This window comes from Pseudophryne corroboree, chromosome 9 (assembly GCF_028390025.1).
Source record: "Pseudophryne corroboree isolate aPseCor3 chromosome 9, aPseCor3.hap2, whole genome shotgun sequence".
NCBI classification, from domain to species: Eukaryota; Metazoa; Chordata; class Amphibia; order Anura; family Myobatrachidae; genus Pseudophryne; species Pseudophryne corroboree.
In genome coordinates, this window is record NC_086452.1 from 425298817 (window position 1) to 425316784 (window position 17968).

Consider the following 17968-nt stretch of genomic DNA (forward strand, 5'->3'; position numbering starts at 1 on the left):
CAGCAGTGCAACTGAAAAGCTTTGCTAGACCCTGTGTGAAACTACATCGGTCGTTGTAATAGTACGCCATGCGTGCGCATTGCGCCGCATACCCATGCGCAGAAGTGCCCTTTTTTTGCCTTATCGCTGCACAGCGAACGAATGCAGCTAGTAATCAACACGGAATGACCCCCTATAACTGTTGTTCTAATTGTAAAGTGCAACGGAATATGCTGCGCTATATAAGAAACTGCTAATAAATAAATAAATAATAACACTCAGGGGCACCAGAGTGGGTAATACCCGATAAGACCTGTGTTTTTTACCTAATTCCATCATCTTACTCAGCCATACATAATATTGCTATAACTGTACAATGCTCAGCTCTATCACCGGGTTATGGAAACTGTGGCACACCAGCTGCAGCAGAGCTACAAGCCAGAGCAGGTCCTTCCAGCTTTTTCCTACAATTAAAAAAAAAAAAATTTCTTACCTGTAGCATTTACTAAAATCTCAATCCGTAAGCATGGTTTACATGCCAGGAGCAAAGGGCACAGCAAGACTGTGGATACATTCAGAGAGTCGATGGGCAGGTTCCAGGCTGGGGTTAATCTTCTTGGCTTGCTTGCATGAAAACGAGAATTTTCTGAGGAAGAAAAAGAAAGTTAATAAGTAACAGAGTTACAAATGCTCTACCATTATTTACCATACTAAAACTGGCCACACTTACACTGAGGTACCTGCTGTGATATCAGGAGACTGGCCTGGTAGGACATGTTGGTAAATGACTATTAACCTGTATGTCTGGTCATCTCCTGACCACACTAACAGGCTACAGTGCCAGGCTGCTGGGATATACAGTCAGGGCTGGTTCGAGGGCCCTCTGCGCCACGGGCAGGAAATTGGGGTGTGGCTTAATACAGGGGGCGTGGTCAGTTACGCCCCCTGTATAGTAGTAGCGCCACTTAAATGCTGAGCGGTGCGCGATGACATCATCGTGCACCGCACAGCACAAGGTCCTCTCCACGAAGGGAAACTAGACGCGTCGCGTTTAGTTCCCTTCGTGGAGAGGACCTTTGCTGTGCGGTGCGCAATGACGTTATTGCGCACCGCTCAGCAAAGGTCCTCTCCACGAAGGGAAACTAGACGCGTAGCGTCTAGTTCCCTTCACAGGGGACACAGCTCACAGCCGGGGGACACAGCGGGCAGCGGAGGGCACAGCAGTGGCGGATCTTGCCATGGTGCGGCGCCCTCCGGATGGCGGCGCCCGGGCAAAAGTCCTGCTTGCCCGTGGCAAGATCCGCTACTGTATACAGTATATCTCATTGACCTCAGGGGGTTATTCAGGTTTGACTTACTCTACTTAGAGATCAGAGAAAGTTTTTCATACATTGACAACACGGAAACAGATGTCCTACTCCTTGGAATCTCAGTCCCACAATTTTCTGCAACCAATATCATGCGGAGTAATAGGCCCTACACACTGGCCGACATCACTGCACGATATGAACGATCTCGTTCATTAATGAACAAGATAACGTTCATATCGTGCAGTGTGGAGGCACCAGCGGTGAACGATGCGCGGCCCCGCGCTCTTTCATCGCTGGTGTCCCGTAGGCTGTGCATGCAGGCCAATATGGACGATCTCATCCATATTTGCCTGCAGTTCCATGGAGCCGTCTGACGGGGGGAGTGAAGTAACTTCACTCCCCCCCGTCACTGCCCCCCCGCCGCCGGGTCGCCCATCGGCCGCTCGGCGGCGGATCGCCCAAAGTGTAGGGCCCAATAGGCAACAAAATCACCTCATGAGAGATGTGAGCTGACGCGCCCCTGCTGACTAAATCTCCTCAGCTCCTGTGGGGGGTATCCAATTAGCAGCAATAACGCGGTTTCACGATATTATATCTCATTTGCAATAACTCGGTATCCAATTAGCTGCAAAACGTTATATCGGTGATAACTTGTCTCCATAGGGTTTAGGGCGGATTTCTCTTCACCATCTCTGAGCAGGGTATAAGTAGTGCAAAATCCCTATTTAAACTTAGGGAATGTGAGAATTTGGTTCAGAATCCATGGGATACCCCACTCCTTAGGTGTTTTTAATTACTGTATATTGAATTTGCCAATAATGACGTAATTTTTTGGGTAGAAAAATGCAAAGAGATGGATATTGGGGTGCGTTATGAGTAGACAAGTGCTTTTAGACTTGCAGGTGGGAGTAATCAATCCGTTTCCACTTTTTTTTTAAAGTCCCCTAAAGTGACCCAAATATATACTTATACCCATTTTTATGTACCCCAAATTTAATAAGAGCACTTATTTTGCTGAAAAAAATAGCTTTCTAGAATTTTTACACATTTAAAAAAAAAAATGCATGTAACAGCCATTTCACCCAATTTAATTACACAAAATAGTTTAATTATGGGCACTAATAGACTTCTATAATGGTTTCCTATATTAAATTGGCTTTTTGGGGGGTCCAGGCAGATTTCCTCATTTTCTCCTATACTTATTTCTGGTTTAGATTTATCGTGTGAATCCCATTACCGCCATTTTGGAATAGGACAGGTGCGATAAACGAGAGCGCGCAGTCTGTGATAAGCTGATTTTTCGGGAAATAGATGCAATAACCTTATCTGCGAGCGTGGATCGCATTATCGCGTCTAATTGGATTCCCCCTAAGTGTCTGTACAGTAGTAGCGCCGCTGAAATTATGTGCGGTGCGCGATGACGTCATCGCGCACCGCACAGCAAAGGTCATCTCCACGAAGGAAAACTAGATGCTACACGTCTAGTTCCCTTCGTGGAGAGGACCTTTGCTGTGCGGTGCGCGATGACGTCAACGCGCACCGCACATCATTACAGAAAAGGTCCTCTCCACGAAGGGAAACTAGACGCGTAGCATCTAGTTTCCCTTCACAGCGGGCAGCGGGGGGACAGCAGCAGCGGATCTTGCTGTGGTACGGCGCCCTCCGGATGGCACCGGTGCCCTCCGGAAGGCGGCGCCCCGGGCAAAAGTCCTGCTTGCCCGTGGCAAGATCCGCTACTGATTGCAATATCTGTCTTATTTCCATGTCTGTCTATAATATGTGCCTCCAATGGCTTCCTCTTGATCAACGAAGGCTTGATGAATTGTAGCATGCTGAAATAGCCCACCCTACCTCCAACTACATGTATGACTGATTGGCTGACCAACTAGTGTGTGTGGGTCTGCTGTTATAAATAAGCTACAGTACAACATGGAATTTAGTCTAGGGAGACATTTTCTCTACAAAGAGATGAGGAATCGCAGTTAAAGTTGGATACTCATTAAACAACATCTGAGGACCAGAACTGCACTCCACATCTCCGTTATTATCCGTACTATGGTGGTCATTCCGAGTTGTTCGCTCGCTAGCAGTTTTTAGCAGCCGTGCAAACGCTATGCCGCCTCCCACTGGGAGTGTATTTTAGCTTAGCAGAAGTGCGAACGAAAGGATCGCAGAGCGGCTACAAAGTTTTTTTGTGCAGTTTCTGAGTAGCTCAAAACCTACTCAGCGCTTACGATCACTTCAGACCATTCAGTTCCTGATTTAACATCACAAACACGCCCTGCGTTCGCTAAGCCATGCCTGCATTTTTTCTGCCACGCCTGCGTTTTTCTGAACACTCCCTGAAAACGGTCAGTTGACACCCTGAAACGCCCTCTTCCTGTCAATCACTCTGCGGCCAGCAGTGCGACTGAAATGCATCGCTAGACCCTGTGTGAAACAACATCATTCGTTGTAATAGTACGTCGCGCGTTCATATTGCGCCGCATACGCATGCGCAGAAGTGCAGTTTTTTTGCCTCATTGCTGCACAGCGAACGAATGCAGCTAGCGATCCACTCGGAATGACCACCTATGGGCCTAATTCAGACCTGATCGCTAGCAGTCGATTTTTGCACTGCTGCGATCAGATAGTCACTGCCTACAGGGGGAGGGTATTTTCGCTGTGCAAGTGTGGGAACATGTGTAGCAGAGCTGTACAAACTGATCTTGTGCAGTCTCTGTGCAGCCTAGGACTTACTCAGCCGCTGCGATCACTTCAGCCTGTCCGGGACCAGAATTGACGTCAGGAACCCTCCCTGCTAATGCTTGGCCCCGCCTGCGTTTTTCCAGACACTCCCTGAAAACAGTCAGTTGACACCCACAAACGCCTTCTTCCTGTCAATCTCCTTGCGATTGCCCGTGCGAACGGATCAATCGCACAAACCCATCACTGAGCGGCGATCCGCTTTGTACCCGTGCGACACGTCTGTGCATTGTGGTGCATACACAGGCGCAGTTTGGACCAGATCGCACACTGTGCGAAAACACACAGCAGCGACCAGGTCTGAATTACCCCCAATGTATTAAGCCTTGGAAAGAGATAAAGTGGAAGGGAATAAAGCACCAGCCAATCAGCTCCCGTCATTTTTCAAACGCAGCCTGTAACATGGCAGTAAAGAGCTGTTTGGCTAGTACTTTATCTGTCTCCACTTTATCTCTCTCCAAGGCTTAGTACATAGTACCCAAATTCTGATAATACAATAAACTGTCTTATCTGACCAAGTGATTATCAGATCGGTGTGCTCCCATACACACTGAGCCATTTTAAGCTCAGTGTGCACTTATTTATATGTCTTCAACAGGATCAGGAAGTCAGGAAAGAGATATCATGTGAGCAATCAGTTTCCGACTTCCTGCTTTGAACATTGCGCAAGCGTTTGAAACCGTTTATCGGTTAAGGCTCCTGCATACACACTATTCAGTTATCAGGCCAGTCAGCCAATTATTAGCTAATTGGCCCAATAATTGAATAGCATGTGCCCGGCTTAGAATAATTACACGACGGGTATACTTCAATACAGTACAAGTTATATATAAATATGAAAACCCTCACTCACTGGCTCATCACTAATTCCCTTACTTCCCGATATGTTATGAAGATGAAATGTAACATAGGTACTCTTCAGGTGGGAAATAGGAAAACTATGTAATTAGAATTTTAATAAACCTTTCCTAATGGGATGAACAGGGGGCTGACATACTGACGTCATTACGGATGCTTGGCTGAACACCCAAACTGACAATCGGATCAAAATTTGGATTACAGCAAGGTCTGGATTAAGCGTCAGGGGGGTCCAGGGCACTTAAGACAAGGGGGCCTCCTCCCCCCTCATGTCAGTGCCACACCCCTGGCTGCGCCTGCAGGTCCTACTCATTATATATATATATATCACGCTGTATCCAAACATTTCAAGGTGGCACACAACTCCAACCCGGAGGCCTTAACTTTTAAGGCTATTGAATTAGTAAAGTTGGGTGAAAGAGGAGGAGACTTGGCAAATAAACTTTCACGCAGAGAAATGTTCTGGATCTTCAAATTGCAGACACTCCACCCGAAGGGGTTCAATGACTATTACGAAATTGCTCCATTCCTGTGAACCCTCTGGTGCCATCATTACGGTTGGATTCATCTACACCTCGCTCTAATCACTAATCGGCTATCCTAATCACTTCCTAAACATGGTTCCACCACCGTCATTTATGCCACTACCATTGTATCCCTCCCTCCCCCCCCCCCACCCCCACTCACATACCAATCCCACAACCCCCCCCCCCCCACCCCCTAATCACCCCCCCCCCCCCCCTCCCCACCCCCTCCACCAGTACCACTTCCTAATTTGCAATATGACACATGTATGGTAAGTAATTATTACAGTCAAACCACACTGGAAATGCCCAACCTCGCCCGATCTTGGAAGCGGAGCAGTGTCGGGCCTGATCAGTACCAGACTAGGGAGACCATCTGGGAATATCAGGTACTGTAAATAAAAAACTATATATAAAAAGCCTACATGAGCTAGTCATTGTCGCAATTGCACACATATGAACACATCCCTGGCCCTTTAAAATTTCACACCTCTAAATAACACTGTCTGTACTGTATACATTAAACACCACAATTTATCCGGATTTAATATTAGTATTTATTTATTTATATATTTAAATTAGAATTATACATCCGGATTTAACTTATTTATTTATTTATTTATATTTAAATCAGCACATTAATGCACTTGATAAAGAATTATATTTATCCAGTGATATGATGAACTACTCTAGGAACTGTTAATATGGTGATCACATTCCTTTATAATCACTTATCATCATTTTGTTTCTCTGTTTACATGGTTCGCGGAGGATCAGTATGAGAATGTCCCTGATTTTGAACTCCGTTAACATGGCCGCCGCACGAAATAACTACATGAATAAACCACACAAAGATGGCCGCCGACGGTGCTCTCTTTATAAATACTGCTGGCCTCTAGGAAGAACTTTGCTGCTGAAGCTACGGACGCATGCGCGGTCGCGTCCCCGGAAGTGGGGCGGAAGTGACGCGACGTCCGAATACCGGAAGTGTGGCGGAGAAGCCGCCAGCGCTTCAAAACAAAGACTGTTTCTACTCCTTTCTTGCTCCAAATCTATTTTTACATTATATATTACACACTGCACTGTTATTTAACACCTGCTCATAGTATGTAAGACCATAAATTAATTGAATCACAGTCCGTATTGCAAACACCATGTGCAAACAGGAAGTGATGTCATAATTACCATTAGATTACTACTGGTATAAATAGAGGCATGGTCCCACTCTGCTAAGTACCCCTTGATGAAGTCTGTATGACGAAACGCGTTGGGCAACCTGACAGTGACCTATATCCAGTTAAGTTATAATCCTTTTATCTATTTTTAACTGGTAAACATACTTAGAACTGTGTAAATTGTTTTTATCCCATTTTTTAAAGAGACCTGTTATTAAGATATTTTTATGTGAAAAATTGTTTTATGTGATAACCCTATTTTATGTGAATAAATTGTACTTATATTCTATACCTTCATTGTGAGTTTTTAAGACACCATTGGTCGCTATTCCCCCTCCCCCCCCATTTCTTTTAAATCCTTGTACATCGCAGGGAATTACCATCCTTGTCTAGGGGCCAGCTGACACCCTTTTGAATTTTTAGGGAGTGTCTATTTTAAACTTCACATTTTTTTATATTGTTATTTCCTATTTTAATAATTGTTAAACACAAGTGGCGCAATAACTCCTCCATTTCCATATATACACATATATATATATATACACTGCTCAAAAAAAAATAAAGGGAACACTTAAACAACACATCCTAGATCTGAATGAATGAAATATTCTTATTAAATACTTTGTTCTTTACATAGTTGAATGTGCTGACAACAAAATCACACAAAAATTATCAATGGAAATCAAATTTATTAACCCATGGAGGTCTGGATTTGGAGTCACACTCAAAATTAAAGTGGAAAAACACACTACAGGCTGATCCAACTTTGATGTAATGTCCTTAAAACAAGTCAAAATGAGGCTCAGTAGTGTGTGTGGCCTCCACGTGCCTGTGTGACCTCCCTACAACGCCTGGGCATGCTCCTGATGAGGTGGCGGATGGTCTCCTGAGGGATCTCCTCCCAGACCTGGACTAAAGCATCCGCCAACTCCTGGACAGTCTGTGGATGGAGCGAGACATGATGTCCCAGATGTGCTCAATTGGATTCAGGTCTGGGGAACGGGCGGGCCAGTCCATAGCATCAATGCCTTCGTCTTGCAGGAACTGCTGACACACTCCAGCCACATGAGGTCTAGCATTGTCTTGCATTAGGAGGAACCCAGGGCCAACCACACCAGCATATGGTCTCACAAGGGGTCTGAGGATCTCATCTCGGTACTTAATGGCAGTCAGGCTACCTCTGGCGAGCACATGTAGGGCTGTGCGGCCCCCCAAAGAAATGCCACCCCACATCATTACTGACCCACTGCCAAACCGGTCATGCTGGAGGATGTTGCAGGCAGCAGAACGTTCTCCTTGGCGTCTCCAGACTCTCTCACGTCTGTCACATGTGCTCAGTGAGAACCTGCTTTCATCTGTGAAGAGCACAGGGCGCCAGTGGCGCATTTGCCAATCTTGGTGTTCTCTGACAAATGCCAAATGTCCTGCACGGTATTGGGCTGTAAGCACAACCCTCACCTGTGGACGTCGGGCCCTCATACCACCCTCATGGAGTCTGTTTCTGATCGTTTGAGTAGACACATGCACATTTGTGGCTTGCTGGAGGTCATTTTGCAGGGCTCTGGCAGTGCTCCTCCTGTTCCTCCTTGCACAAAGGCGGAGGTAGTGGTCCTGCTGCTGGGTTGTTGCCCTCCTACGGCCTCCTCCACATCTCCTGATGTACTGGCCTGTCTCCTGGTAGTGCCTCCATGCTCTGGACACTACGCTGACAGACACAGCAAACCTTCTTGCCACAGCTCGCATTGATGTGCCATCCTGGATGAGCTGCACTACCTGAGCCACTTGTGTGGGTTGTAGACTCCATCTCATGCTACCACTAGAGTGAAAGCACCGCCAGCTTTCAAAAATGACCAAAACATCAGCCAGAAAGCATAGGAGCTGAGAAGTGGTCTGTGGTCACCACCTGCAGAACAACTCCTTTATTGGGCGTGTCTTGCTAATTGCCTATAATTTCCACCTGTTGTCTATTCCATTTGCACTACAGCATGTGAAATTGATTGTCAATCAGTGTTGCTTCCTAAGTGGACAGTTTGATTTCACAGAAGTGTGATTGACTTGGAGTTACATTGTGTTGTGTTGTGTTGTGTTGTTTTTTTGAGCAGTGTATATATATATATATATATATATATATATATATATATAAAGCCGTATATAGACATTTGCACACTTTTAAATACTAACAAATATAGGTGCACCCTCAAGTCTGTTCCTCAATGGTCCAGTAAAGATATATTTTTTGAAAAAGAGGCACTCAATTAACAATAACATATGAAAAAAAGTCTTATAAATTTATTTTCACCCAAAAACGGGCATTTCAGGTAGAATCACACAGGTGATGGTGGCTCAGCAAAAAATCTTGAATATAATTCACAACATATGCAGCACTACAAAGTGCTTTTTGATGAAAGAGTGTTTGCTTATTAGAAGGACATGAAAAATCAAACCAATACGTCCGTCAACCTCGGTCCCATGTGGACCGTTCAAGACCCGCACATCATGTTACAGTCACCTTCCACCTTCCAGAGCCATCTGCAAGCAGACACATAGCAGACACAGCCAACTTTATACCCCTCACAATACACATTACTTACTGCAGCTGATCACAGTCACGAACTCGAACACCCGCGGCGTGTGTCTCACCTCAATTCGCATGTGCCAACAGACCCTGTCTTCTCTGTACACTACGTCACCGCGCCGGAGCGTTCATGCGTTCCACGGCGCTATGGGTTTCCGGATACAGCGCGTGATCACCCATCCTACCAATGCCATACACGCCTGTGCGTTCCACGGCTTGGTTGGCCTCCGGGTGTCACATGACACAACTACCTCACCGCCACAACAGACGGGACATAACAAAACAAATAAACAGGGCCGTTGCCATGGCTACCCCGCGACGAGTACATCAGACTACCGCCTCAATGTCTCCTCACGAGGGATCACCCAGGCACTGTCACCCAAACGATGTTATATTGGTAGCAAAATTGAATGCACCAATTCAGCCTAAACAAGCTGTACATTGTAAGAAGCAAGATAGCACATCAAACGCAGGTGTGAGGGACATGGTCATGCAGCCTAAAACAAACAACAAAATTAATGATATGTTATATCAAAGCATCAATAAATGCATACCATAATACTACATGTCACAAAGTGTCTGCTTGCAGAAAAGACTACCGGATAGTGATCCCATCCCAAAATGCAATGTGCAAAACATGACAACCACAATAAACAAAAACATAACATATCAAATAATATTATATAAGGCCATGAACCCTAATAGGGGCCAATCCTACGCAGAATAAGTTAAAGTGTCCAGCTATAGCTCAGCACTATAAAAAGCACCGAAAGTTATTACTCTCATTCAAGCCCTTAGGGGACTTAGTGTCCAATGAATGAATCCACTGAGATTCAGATTGAAGTTAAAGTTACACTTTAACTTGTTCTGCGTAGGATTGGCCCCTATTAGGGTTCATGGCCTTATATAATATTATTTCATTATTATATCACCTGCACCGGTGCCTTCATGTAGATACAAACACAGTCCCGAAGATGCGGCACTCTGGTTCACTTTAGCAAGCAAGAGGCGGGCGTGGACTCCCAAATATGAATCAACGTTTCAATATAAATTCACGCGGCGGGGGGGGGGGGGGGGGCAGTCAGAAAGGCAGAGGGCGAGTAGGCCACCCTCCCCTAGCCAGGAAGACCTAATCTTTAATCTATCTTCCCATGAACTCTCCAAAGGTGAAGTCAGTTTATTGTTAATAGGACTGTCATTTATTCCTTCAGTAAGTTTTAAGGAATTACCCTGGATGATGGAAAAACAAGAACTGGCTAGATCTATTAGACTGAAAGAGTTTTTTGGTAATTACAAAAGGTCTGGAGTGGGAACTAAATTAGAAATTCCATCTCAATTAAAAAAGTTTGCTGTACGCTCTAACTTTGACCCAATTTCTGATAATGCCAGTATAAGAACCTTCTTTAGCCGCTTGTTATAGTTTATGTTCTGCACATTGGACACTTTTTAGCACTGGCACTTTCTGGTAAACGGCACAGAACTATTTGGATGCACTAGGAAGCACTTGGCACTTTATTGCTATCTTATTATGGCTACCATGGCGGATGAGGTGGAGGCTGTGACTCCATCACTGCAGTTTTGTTACCCGGTGGGTGATACCCATACTTTCTCTGAATCAGAAGTTGATGCCATTCTTTACAACACAGGAGTCAAGGATGAGGTTGAAGCTATGGCTCCAGATTTGATTTATAGGGACCTTTTACGTTTAAAAAAGAAGGAAGTAGATTTTTATCTACATGGACTCTCTCTTAGCGACTATTATAAAACAAAGAAAATACCTAGGGGATTTAGAGTTAGGAACTGTCCCACAATTGGCCGCTTTGATCCTCAATTTTGCCGTAAATGGGTTGGCATCTTAAACCGATGCTCCTTTGACCTTATCTTATTAGTCATTGAGCAATCCACTAAGGAGCTCCATTCTATCAGAGATAAAATCACGAGTTTTGAATCTACTCATATGGCTACATTAACATCTGACCAAGGGACTGATTGGGTGGATCGACTAAAACAACAGATTGCAACTTACAAAAGGGAATTACTACAATTTAAGAAAGAGAAACTAAGCAAGGTTGAGTCTGATTATGAGAGACATATGGTTTACAGGTGGCTCTCTGGAGGGTCGAATGAGGAACATAAGCAACCATTCTTTAGGAAAAATAAACAACGCAACCATAGGAAAACCACTCGTTTTGACACGGATTCTTCCCCAGATAATTTGAGTTCCAACAGTGAACTGGATCAAACTTCTTCAACATCTGGCCCTTTAGGGGCTTTGACCCGGGCAGCGCACCAGGGGTTTACCCAAGGAGAGAAAGGAAATTCACGCGGCGGGGGGGGGGGGGGGGGGGCAGTCAGAAAGGCAGAGGGCGAGTAGGCCGCCCTCCCCTAGCCAGGAAGACCTAATCTTTAATCTATCTTCCCATGAACTCTCCAAAGGTGAAGTCAGTTTATTGTTAAAAGGACTGTCATTTATTCCTTCAGTAAGTTTTAAGGAATTACCCTGGATGATGGAAAAACAAGAACTGGCTAGATCTATTAGACTGAAAGAGTTTTTTGGTAATAACAAAGGGTCTGGAGTGGGAACTAAATTAGAAATTCCATCTCAATTAAAAAAGTTTGCTGTACGCTCTAACTTTGACCCAATTTCTAATAATGCCAGTATAAGAACCTTCTTTAGGCTGTTAGACCAGGAGGTTGATGCATCAACTTCCCCTTGTGTTCCAGCACATCCTAATTTAACTGTGGCAGAACGCCAGGCTTTAAAAACACTGACTTCTAATAAGATGCTAATTATCCGCCAAGCAGATAAAGGCGGAGGGATAGTTCTGCAGGATCTGCTTGATTACGATAGGGAAGTGATGCGTCAACTTAATGATGTTACAACATATCAACTATTATCTAAAGATCCTTCTAATGCTTGCAAGAGAAAGTTGTTCCAATTGTTACAGGCTGCATGTGATATGCATTTTATTTCTAATAGCATTATGGATATTTTGTACCCTAAATTCCCATTGGTACCAATTTTTTACACTATTCCCAAAGTGCATAAAGGGTTAAACCCGCCACCAGGCCGTCCTATTGTATCGGCCCGAGGATCGCTACTTCAACCCCTAGCAACTTTTTTGGCTGCTTTGTTGCAGCCTTTGATCCAATTGGAACCAACTTTCTTACTTGATACGACCTCTTTCCTTACTCGGTTGAATGCTATCACCGAGGTCCCTGATGATTGTTATTTAGTGGTGATAGATGTTGTTAGCCTGTACACGTCTATCCCGCACTCTTTGGGTTTACAGTCACTTAAATCATTTTTGCAAGCTAAAAGTGAATATTCTGATGAAGTGGTTGAGTTGATCCTTCAGATGTTTGAACTTATCCTATATAACAATTTTTTTCTGTATGATAACAGGTTTTATTTATAGACAAAGGGGTGTGCAATGGGGAGCTCTATGCATATGCAAATGTGGTGATGTTCTTAATTGAGCATCTAGTATTTTTTTCAAATGAGATTATTTCATCTAAAATTCTCATGCTTGTTAGATACATAGATGATCTGTTTCTATTATGGAGAGGTGACGTGCAGATCCTTACAGAAGCAATTGATCTCCATAATAATTCGGATAATCCGATTAAATTTACTTACAGTTATAGTGGTGATAATATCAATTTTTTAGATGTAAATGTATCTATCAAAAATAAGAGCCTGCACACCAAACTCTTTTCCAAGGAAACTGACAAGAATATGTTACTAAAACCACAAAGTTGCCACCCCAGAGCATTAATTAATGGTTTACCTTATTCTCAAATGGTTAGGGTGATGAGGATCAATAGTGACAGACGGATTGCAATTGAGCAACTTGATGTGATCATTAAGAATTTTTCTGAACGTGGGTATAAACTTAACTTGTTGCTTGAATGCAAGGATAAAGTTTTGAAATTAGATCGTACTAGTTTACTGACCAGAGGGGAGACAACAGATTCCAGAAGTACCAAGAATAGGCTGCCATGGGTGAGCCAATATAATGAAATGTCACCAATCATCAGAGCCGGCCCTAACCAATATGATGCCCTAGGCAAGATTTTGGCTGGTGCCCCCTAGCACCACCGCTGGTTCCGCCTTCTGACCTTGCACCTCTTTCCCAGCACCATCACCCCTCATCCATAGCAGTCCTTATTTTGGGGTTTGTACCCCCTATATTTTAAATAGGAACAGTTCACACATTTGGCGCACAGCCCAAAAAGTGGTGTGTTTTTGCTGGCAAGGGACATGGCCACACAATAGTAACCCCAATTCCAATTACGCCACACAGTACTACAACTTTATTCACATTTGATCATGCGATAGTGTCCATAATTCATATTACATCCCACAGTAGTATCACTTTACCTTATAAACGTTACTCCTCACAGTAGAGCCCCTTATTCACATTACATCGCACTGAATTGCTCCTTATTCACATTACACCACACCCTATTGCTCTTTATTCACATTAGACGACACAGTAGTGCCCTTTCTATACGCAACGCGACATAGTAGAGCACCTTATACACATAATGCCACACAGTAATGCCCCTTACACATATGAGACACATTATTAATGTCCTTATAAACATAATGCGCCTTACACATTATGACAACCTTTATTAATGCCCTTTTACATGTAATGTCCCTTACACATATGCCGCACATTATTAATGCCCTTATACACATAATGACACACATAGTGCCCCCTACACATTTGCTGCACATTATTAGTGCCCCTATACACATAATGACACACATACAGTAGTACCCTGTTACACATATGCTGCACATTATTAATGCCCTTATACACATAATGACACACATAGTGCCCCTTACACATATGTTGCACATTATTAATGCATTTTTACATGACACACATAATGCTCCTCACATATTCCAAACACTACTGCACAACCAACCTACTCACATGCACACAGCACTCACACTGCCACTCACACTGTGACCTCTGCCTCTGCTTGAATACAGATGTGTCCTCATAAATCTTGCCTCAATGCTAACGTCGGGCACATTTTTTTTAATGAAAATGCATCTTATTTGCATTGTTATGTGGCTAGGATGCACAAGCAGCTTCTGCTGATTAAAATGATATGCAGCATGCCTATATACTGTGTGAGACTATGGCTGTATCTGCATATGAAATGCTACACACAGAATATAGGCATGCTGCATATCATTTTAATCAGCAGAAGCTGCTGATGCCCCATGGCATATCAAATGCCCTAGGCAATTGCCTAGTTTGCCTATGCCTATGGCCGACTCTGCCAATCATTATGAATAAAGCAAAAAAATTATGGCCCATCATCCAGAGTGATGATAAGTTACATTTACAAGATTATAAGCTAATGCCCAGTTTTTCAAGGGGTAAAAACTTGAAAGATTCCCTGGTCAACACTCTGACATCTGTACGGCCCATTAAGAAAGCTACCTTCCTGTCCAATACCCGAGTAGGATGCTTTAAATGCACCTGCACTACTTGTCAATTTCTCCTTACGGGAGATGTTTTCTGTCATCCTCACTCTGGAAAACAATTCCATATCAGGCATCACTTTACATGTAATTCCACTTTCGTAGTCTACCAAATTGTTTGCCCATGCGGTCTGTCATATATCGGCAAGACTGAGAGCAAATTCAAGGAGCGCATGGGCAATCATAGGGCAGCTATACGGGCAGCTATTACATCAGGCATGAGTGATCAACCCGTAGCCCGCCACTTTGCACTTTTAAAACACCCACTTACTAGTCTTCGTTACTGTATGATTGATACGGTCCCCATTAACATCAGAGGGGGTAACAGATCTTTACAACTATTACGCTGCGAAGCACAATGGATCCATCGCCTTAATGTAATTGCCCCTAAGGTGCTTAATGAAAACGTAGCCTACGCAGCATTACGTTAGTATATTGCTATGGTAGCCTCTTACTTTTCATCAGTTAGTTCTTTATGGGCCATTCATGTTATTAATGCTTGATATATGTTTTGAATAACGATATTATGGTTGTACTTATAGTGCGCCCTGTGTCTCTAGGCTTGTTCTTGTTGCCATGGTGATTACATCGGGACTCACTAGACGCAGGTCTATGACGTCCGTTTTCAGCGCGGCAAAGGGGCGGGTGAGCGGTCCCGCTCCCGACGCCGGCATTCACGTGGTGATGGGCTTGTATAAAGGTATGTCTATGTTTGTTTTAGCTGTATCCTGATGACAATATAAATAAATATTGAAACGTTGATTCATATTTGGGAGTCCACGCCCGCCTCTTGCTTGCTAAAGTGAACCAGAGTGCCGCATCTCCGAGACTGTATATATATATATATATATATAATGCGGTGTGGAGACCGGCACTCTAACACACAGACACAATTGCCCCGGTGCCTCCTCAAGTGATCCAAGGATCATGTATATCCACAAACAAGGAGTGGCACTCGTGGGACTTCAATCAAATAACAAAGGACACAGCGGTCACCAGTTTGTTCTAATCGACGTTTCGATAATTTAATATCGTCTTCAGGATAAACACAGTGCATACAAGACAACATTTATATACCTACTCACCACCCCTGAAGTCACCACGCCACAGCTGCGGGCGCCGGGTCCTCGGACGACAGTGAGATTCCGTCGCGCACTTCCTGTGCGCCCGGCCGCTCGAGCGGTTGCCTGGAGACCAAAAATAACATGTGATATCAACAAATAACAAGTGACATCGGGCAATGCAGAATCGCGTGTATCCGACATAGATACACGTACAGGGACCACATCTTCATGGTTATACATGTGCATGCTGAAAACACATCATGTGTGCAGAATAGCAATGTAATCTAAGTACCTGCTGGGGACGTATACTGTGTACGAGATTGTGGACTAGCATGAATAAGCTAAATGCATCCAAGGAACATTAATATTCCATAAAGCAGAGACAATGATGACTCAAGGTACTGCAGGAAAACAGGCAAAAGCATTCTTAATTGATAATGGTACAGGATGTGTTACTGATCATGCACATAGGAATTCCAGAGTCCAGAAACATCATGGAGCTAGATTGGGCGCCTAGACTGTGATACTGACAGGAAAATGGTGAAAGAATTTTTTTAAAAAATATTTTTTGGGAGAGTACATGTAAACTCAACAAAAAATAAAACACAAAAAGCACTGTATACTTCACAGAAAGCAATTCAGGGGAAGATTCTCATTAAGCCCTTTAGGTGCAATGGTATTCAGGCGGTATATCCACCTGGCTTCTCTCTGAAGTAGGGCCTTGCCCCTATCACCCCCCCTAAGGCGTTTGGGTTCGGTATCAATGATTTTGTAACGTAGTGTGGTAAGACCATGTCCCAATAATCTGAAGTGACGGGCAACAGGTTGATTTGATGCACTGCTAGCCCCTTCTAGTGCATGTCTGATGGCCGACCTGTGGAGAGCCATGCGCTCTTTAAACATCCTAGTGGTTTTCCCCACATATAGGAGACCACAGGGGCATCTAATAATGTACACCACATAGGTACTGGTACATGTCAGTACATGGCGTATGGCGATCCGTTCCCCCGAATGTGGATGGGAGAAGGAATCACCATACTCCATGAAACTGCACGTGGTGCAGCCAGTACATCTGTAACACCCCGCCTTTCTCGTGAGGAAGGTAATCGGCCCAACTTTTTTGGTATTGGAGACATCGTTCTTAACAAGCCAATCTTTGAGATTCCTATTTCTGGTATAGCTGGCTAGTACTTTGGTATTTTTGAGCATACTCAATTCGGGATCTGTTGTCACCACCGGCCATAAGTTCTTTACGGTCTTCACTATATGTGGACTAGCTGGGCAGTATTGTTGAACGAACGGGATACAGTCACCAAGTCGTTTTTGACGGTCACCTGATGGAATTAGAGTTCTAGAACGTGGGATGGCCAGCGCTCTTTCTTTGGCTTTCACCAAGTCCCCATATTTATATCCTCTGAGCATGAATTGCTTCATCATGTCATTAATCTCTCGTTCAGCATTGACTATATCATCAGATATACGGTGTATCCGCAAGAATTGTGAGAACGGTAGGCCTCTCTTTGTGGAATTGGGATGTTGGCTGTTGGCATGCAAAATTGTATTGCGATCCGTGGCCTTCTTGTACAGTGAAGTACAGATTTTACCATTTGTCACAGAGATTTGGACATCTAGATAATTCACGGACTGTGAGCTCATCTGGTATGTGAATTTAATGGTGCTTTCCATGGTGTTGATGGCTGTCATTAAGATATTGAAGTCCTGCTCTGTCCCTGTCCATATCAGGAACAGGTCGTCAATGTACCGTGTGAAGAACGGAATCTTAGATGCAGTATTGCTATCACTGAAGAAGGCATGGTGTTCCACCTCAAACATGTAAGTATTTGCAAAGGCAGGGGCCACACAGGACCCCATCGCACAGCCTTGTTGCTGGACGTACCACCGTGAATCAAATAGAAAATAATTTCTTTTTAATGTTAGTTCCAGTAATCTGATGAAGAATGAGATATCTGGGCCCAAGTATAGTGTGCTGGATGTCAGCAATCTGAAGACCGCATCTAGCCCCTCCGAATGGGGGATATTGGTATATAGGCTAACTATATCCAACGTGCAGAGGAACGCATTCTCTGGGAGTTCTGTATACACTGCCGAAAATCCACAAAAACCCCATCACCCCTCCAGGCCGTCCCATCATATCAGCGAGGAATTCTGTCTATTACAGAATTTCCCAATACCTAGACGTCTACCTTCAGCCAGTGGTCCAAGCACAGA

The 17968-nt window shown here is 44.1% G+C and overlaps 1 protein-coding gene across 1 annotated transcript in view; it reads right to left on the reverse strand.

The window, feature by feature from the left end:
* Positions 1-17611, reverse strand: part of IL17RE (interleukin 17 receptor E) — an 86029-nt gene extending 68418 nt beyond the window's left edge. The window contains exons 1-2 of the mRNA XM_063941550.1: positions 16774-17611; positions 473-625 (exon numbers count right to left, since the gene is read on the reverse strand). Coding sequence (XP_063797620.1) covers positions 473-625; positions 16774-17611 — 991 coding nt within the window. The remainder of the gene's footprint in view (positions 1-472; positions 626-16773) is intronic.
* Between the last annotated feature and the right edge of the window lie 357 nt (positions 17612-17968).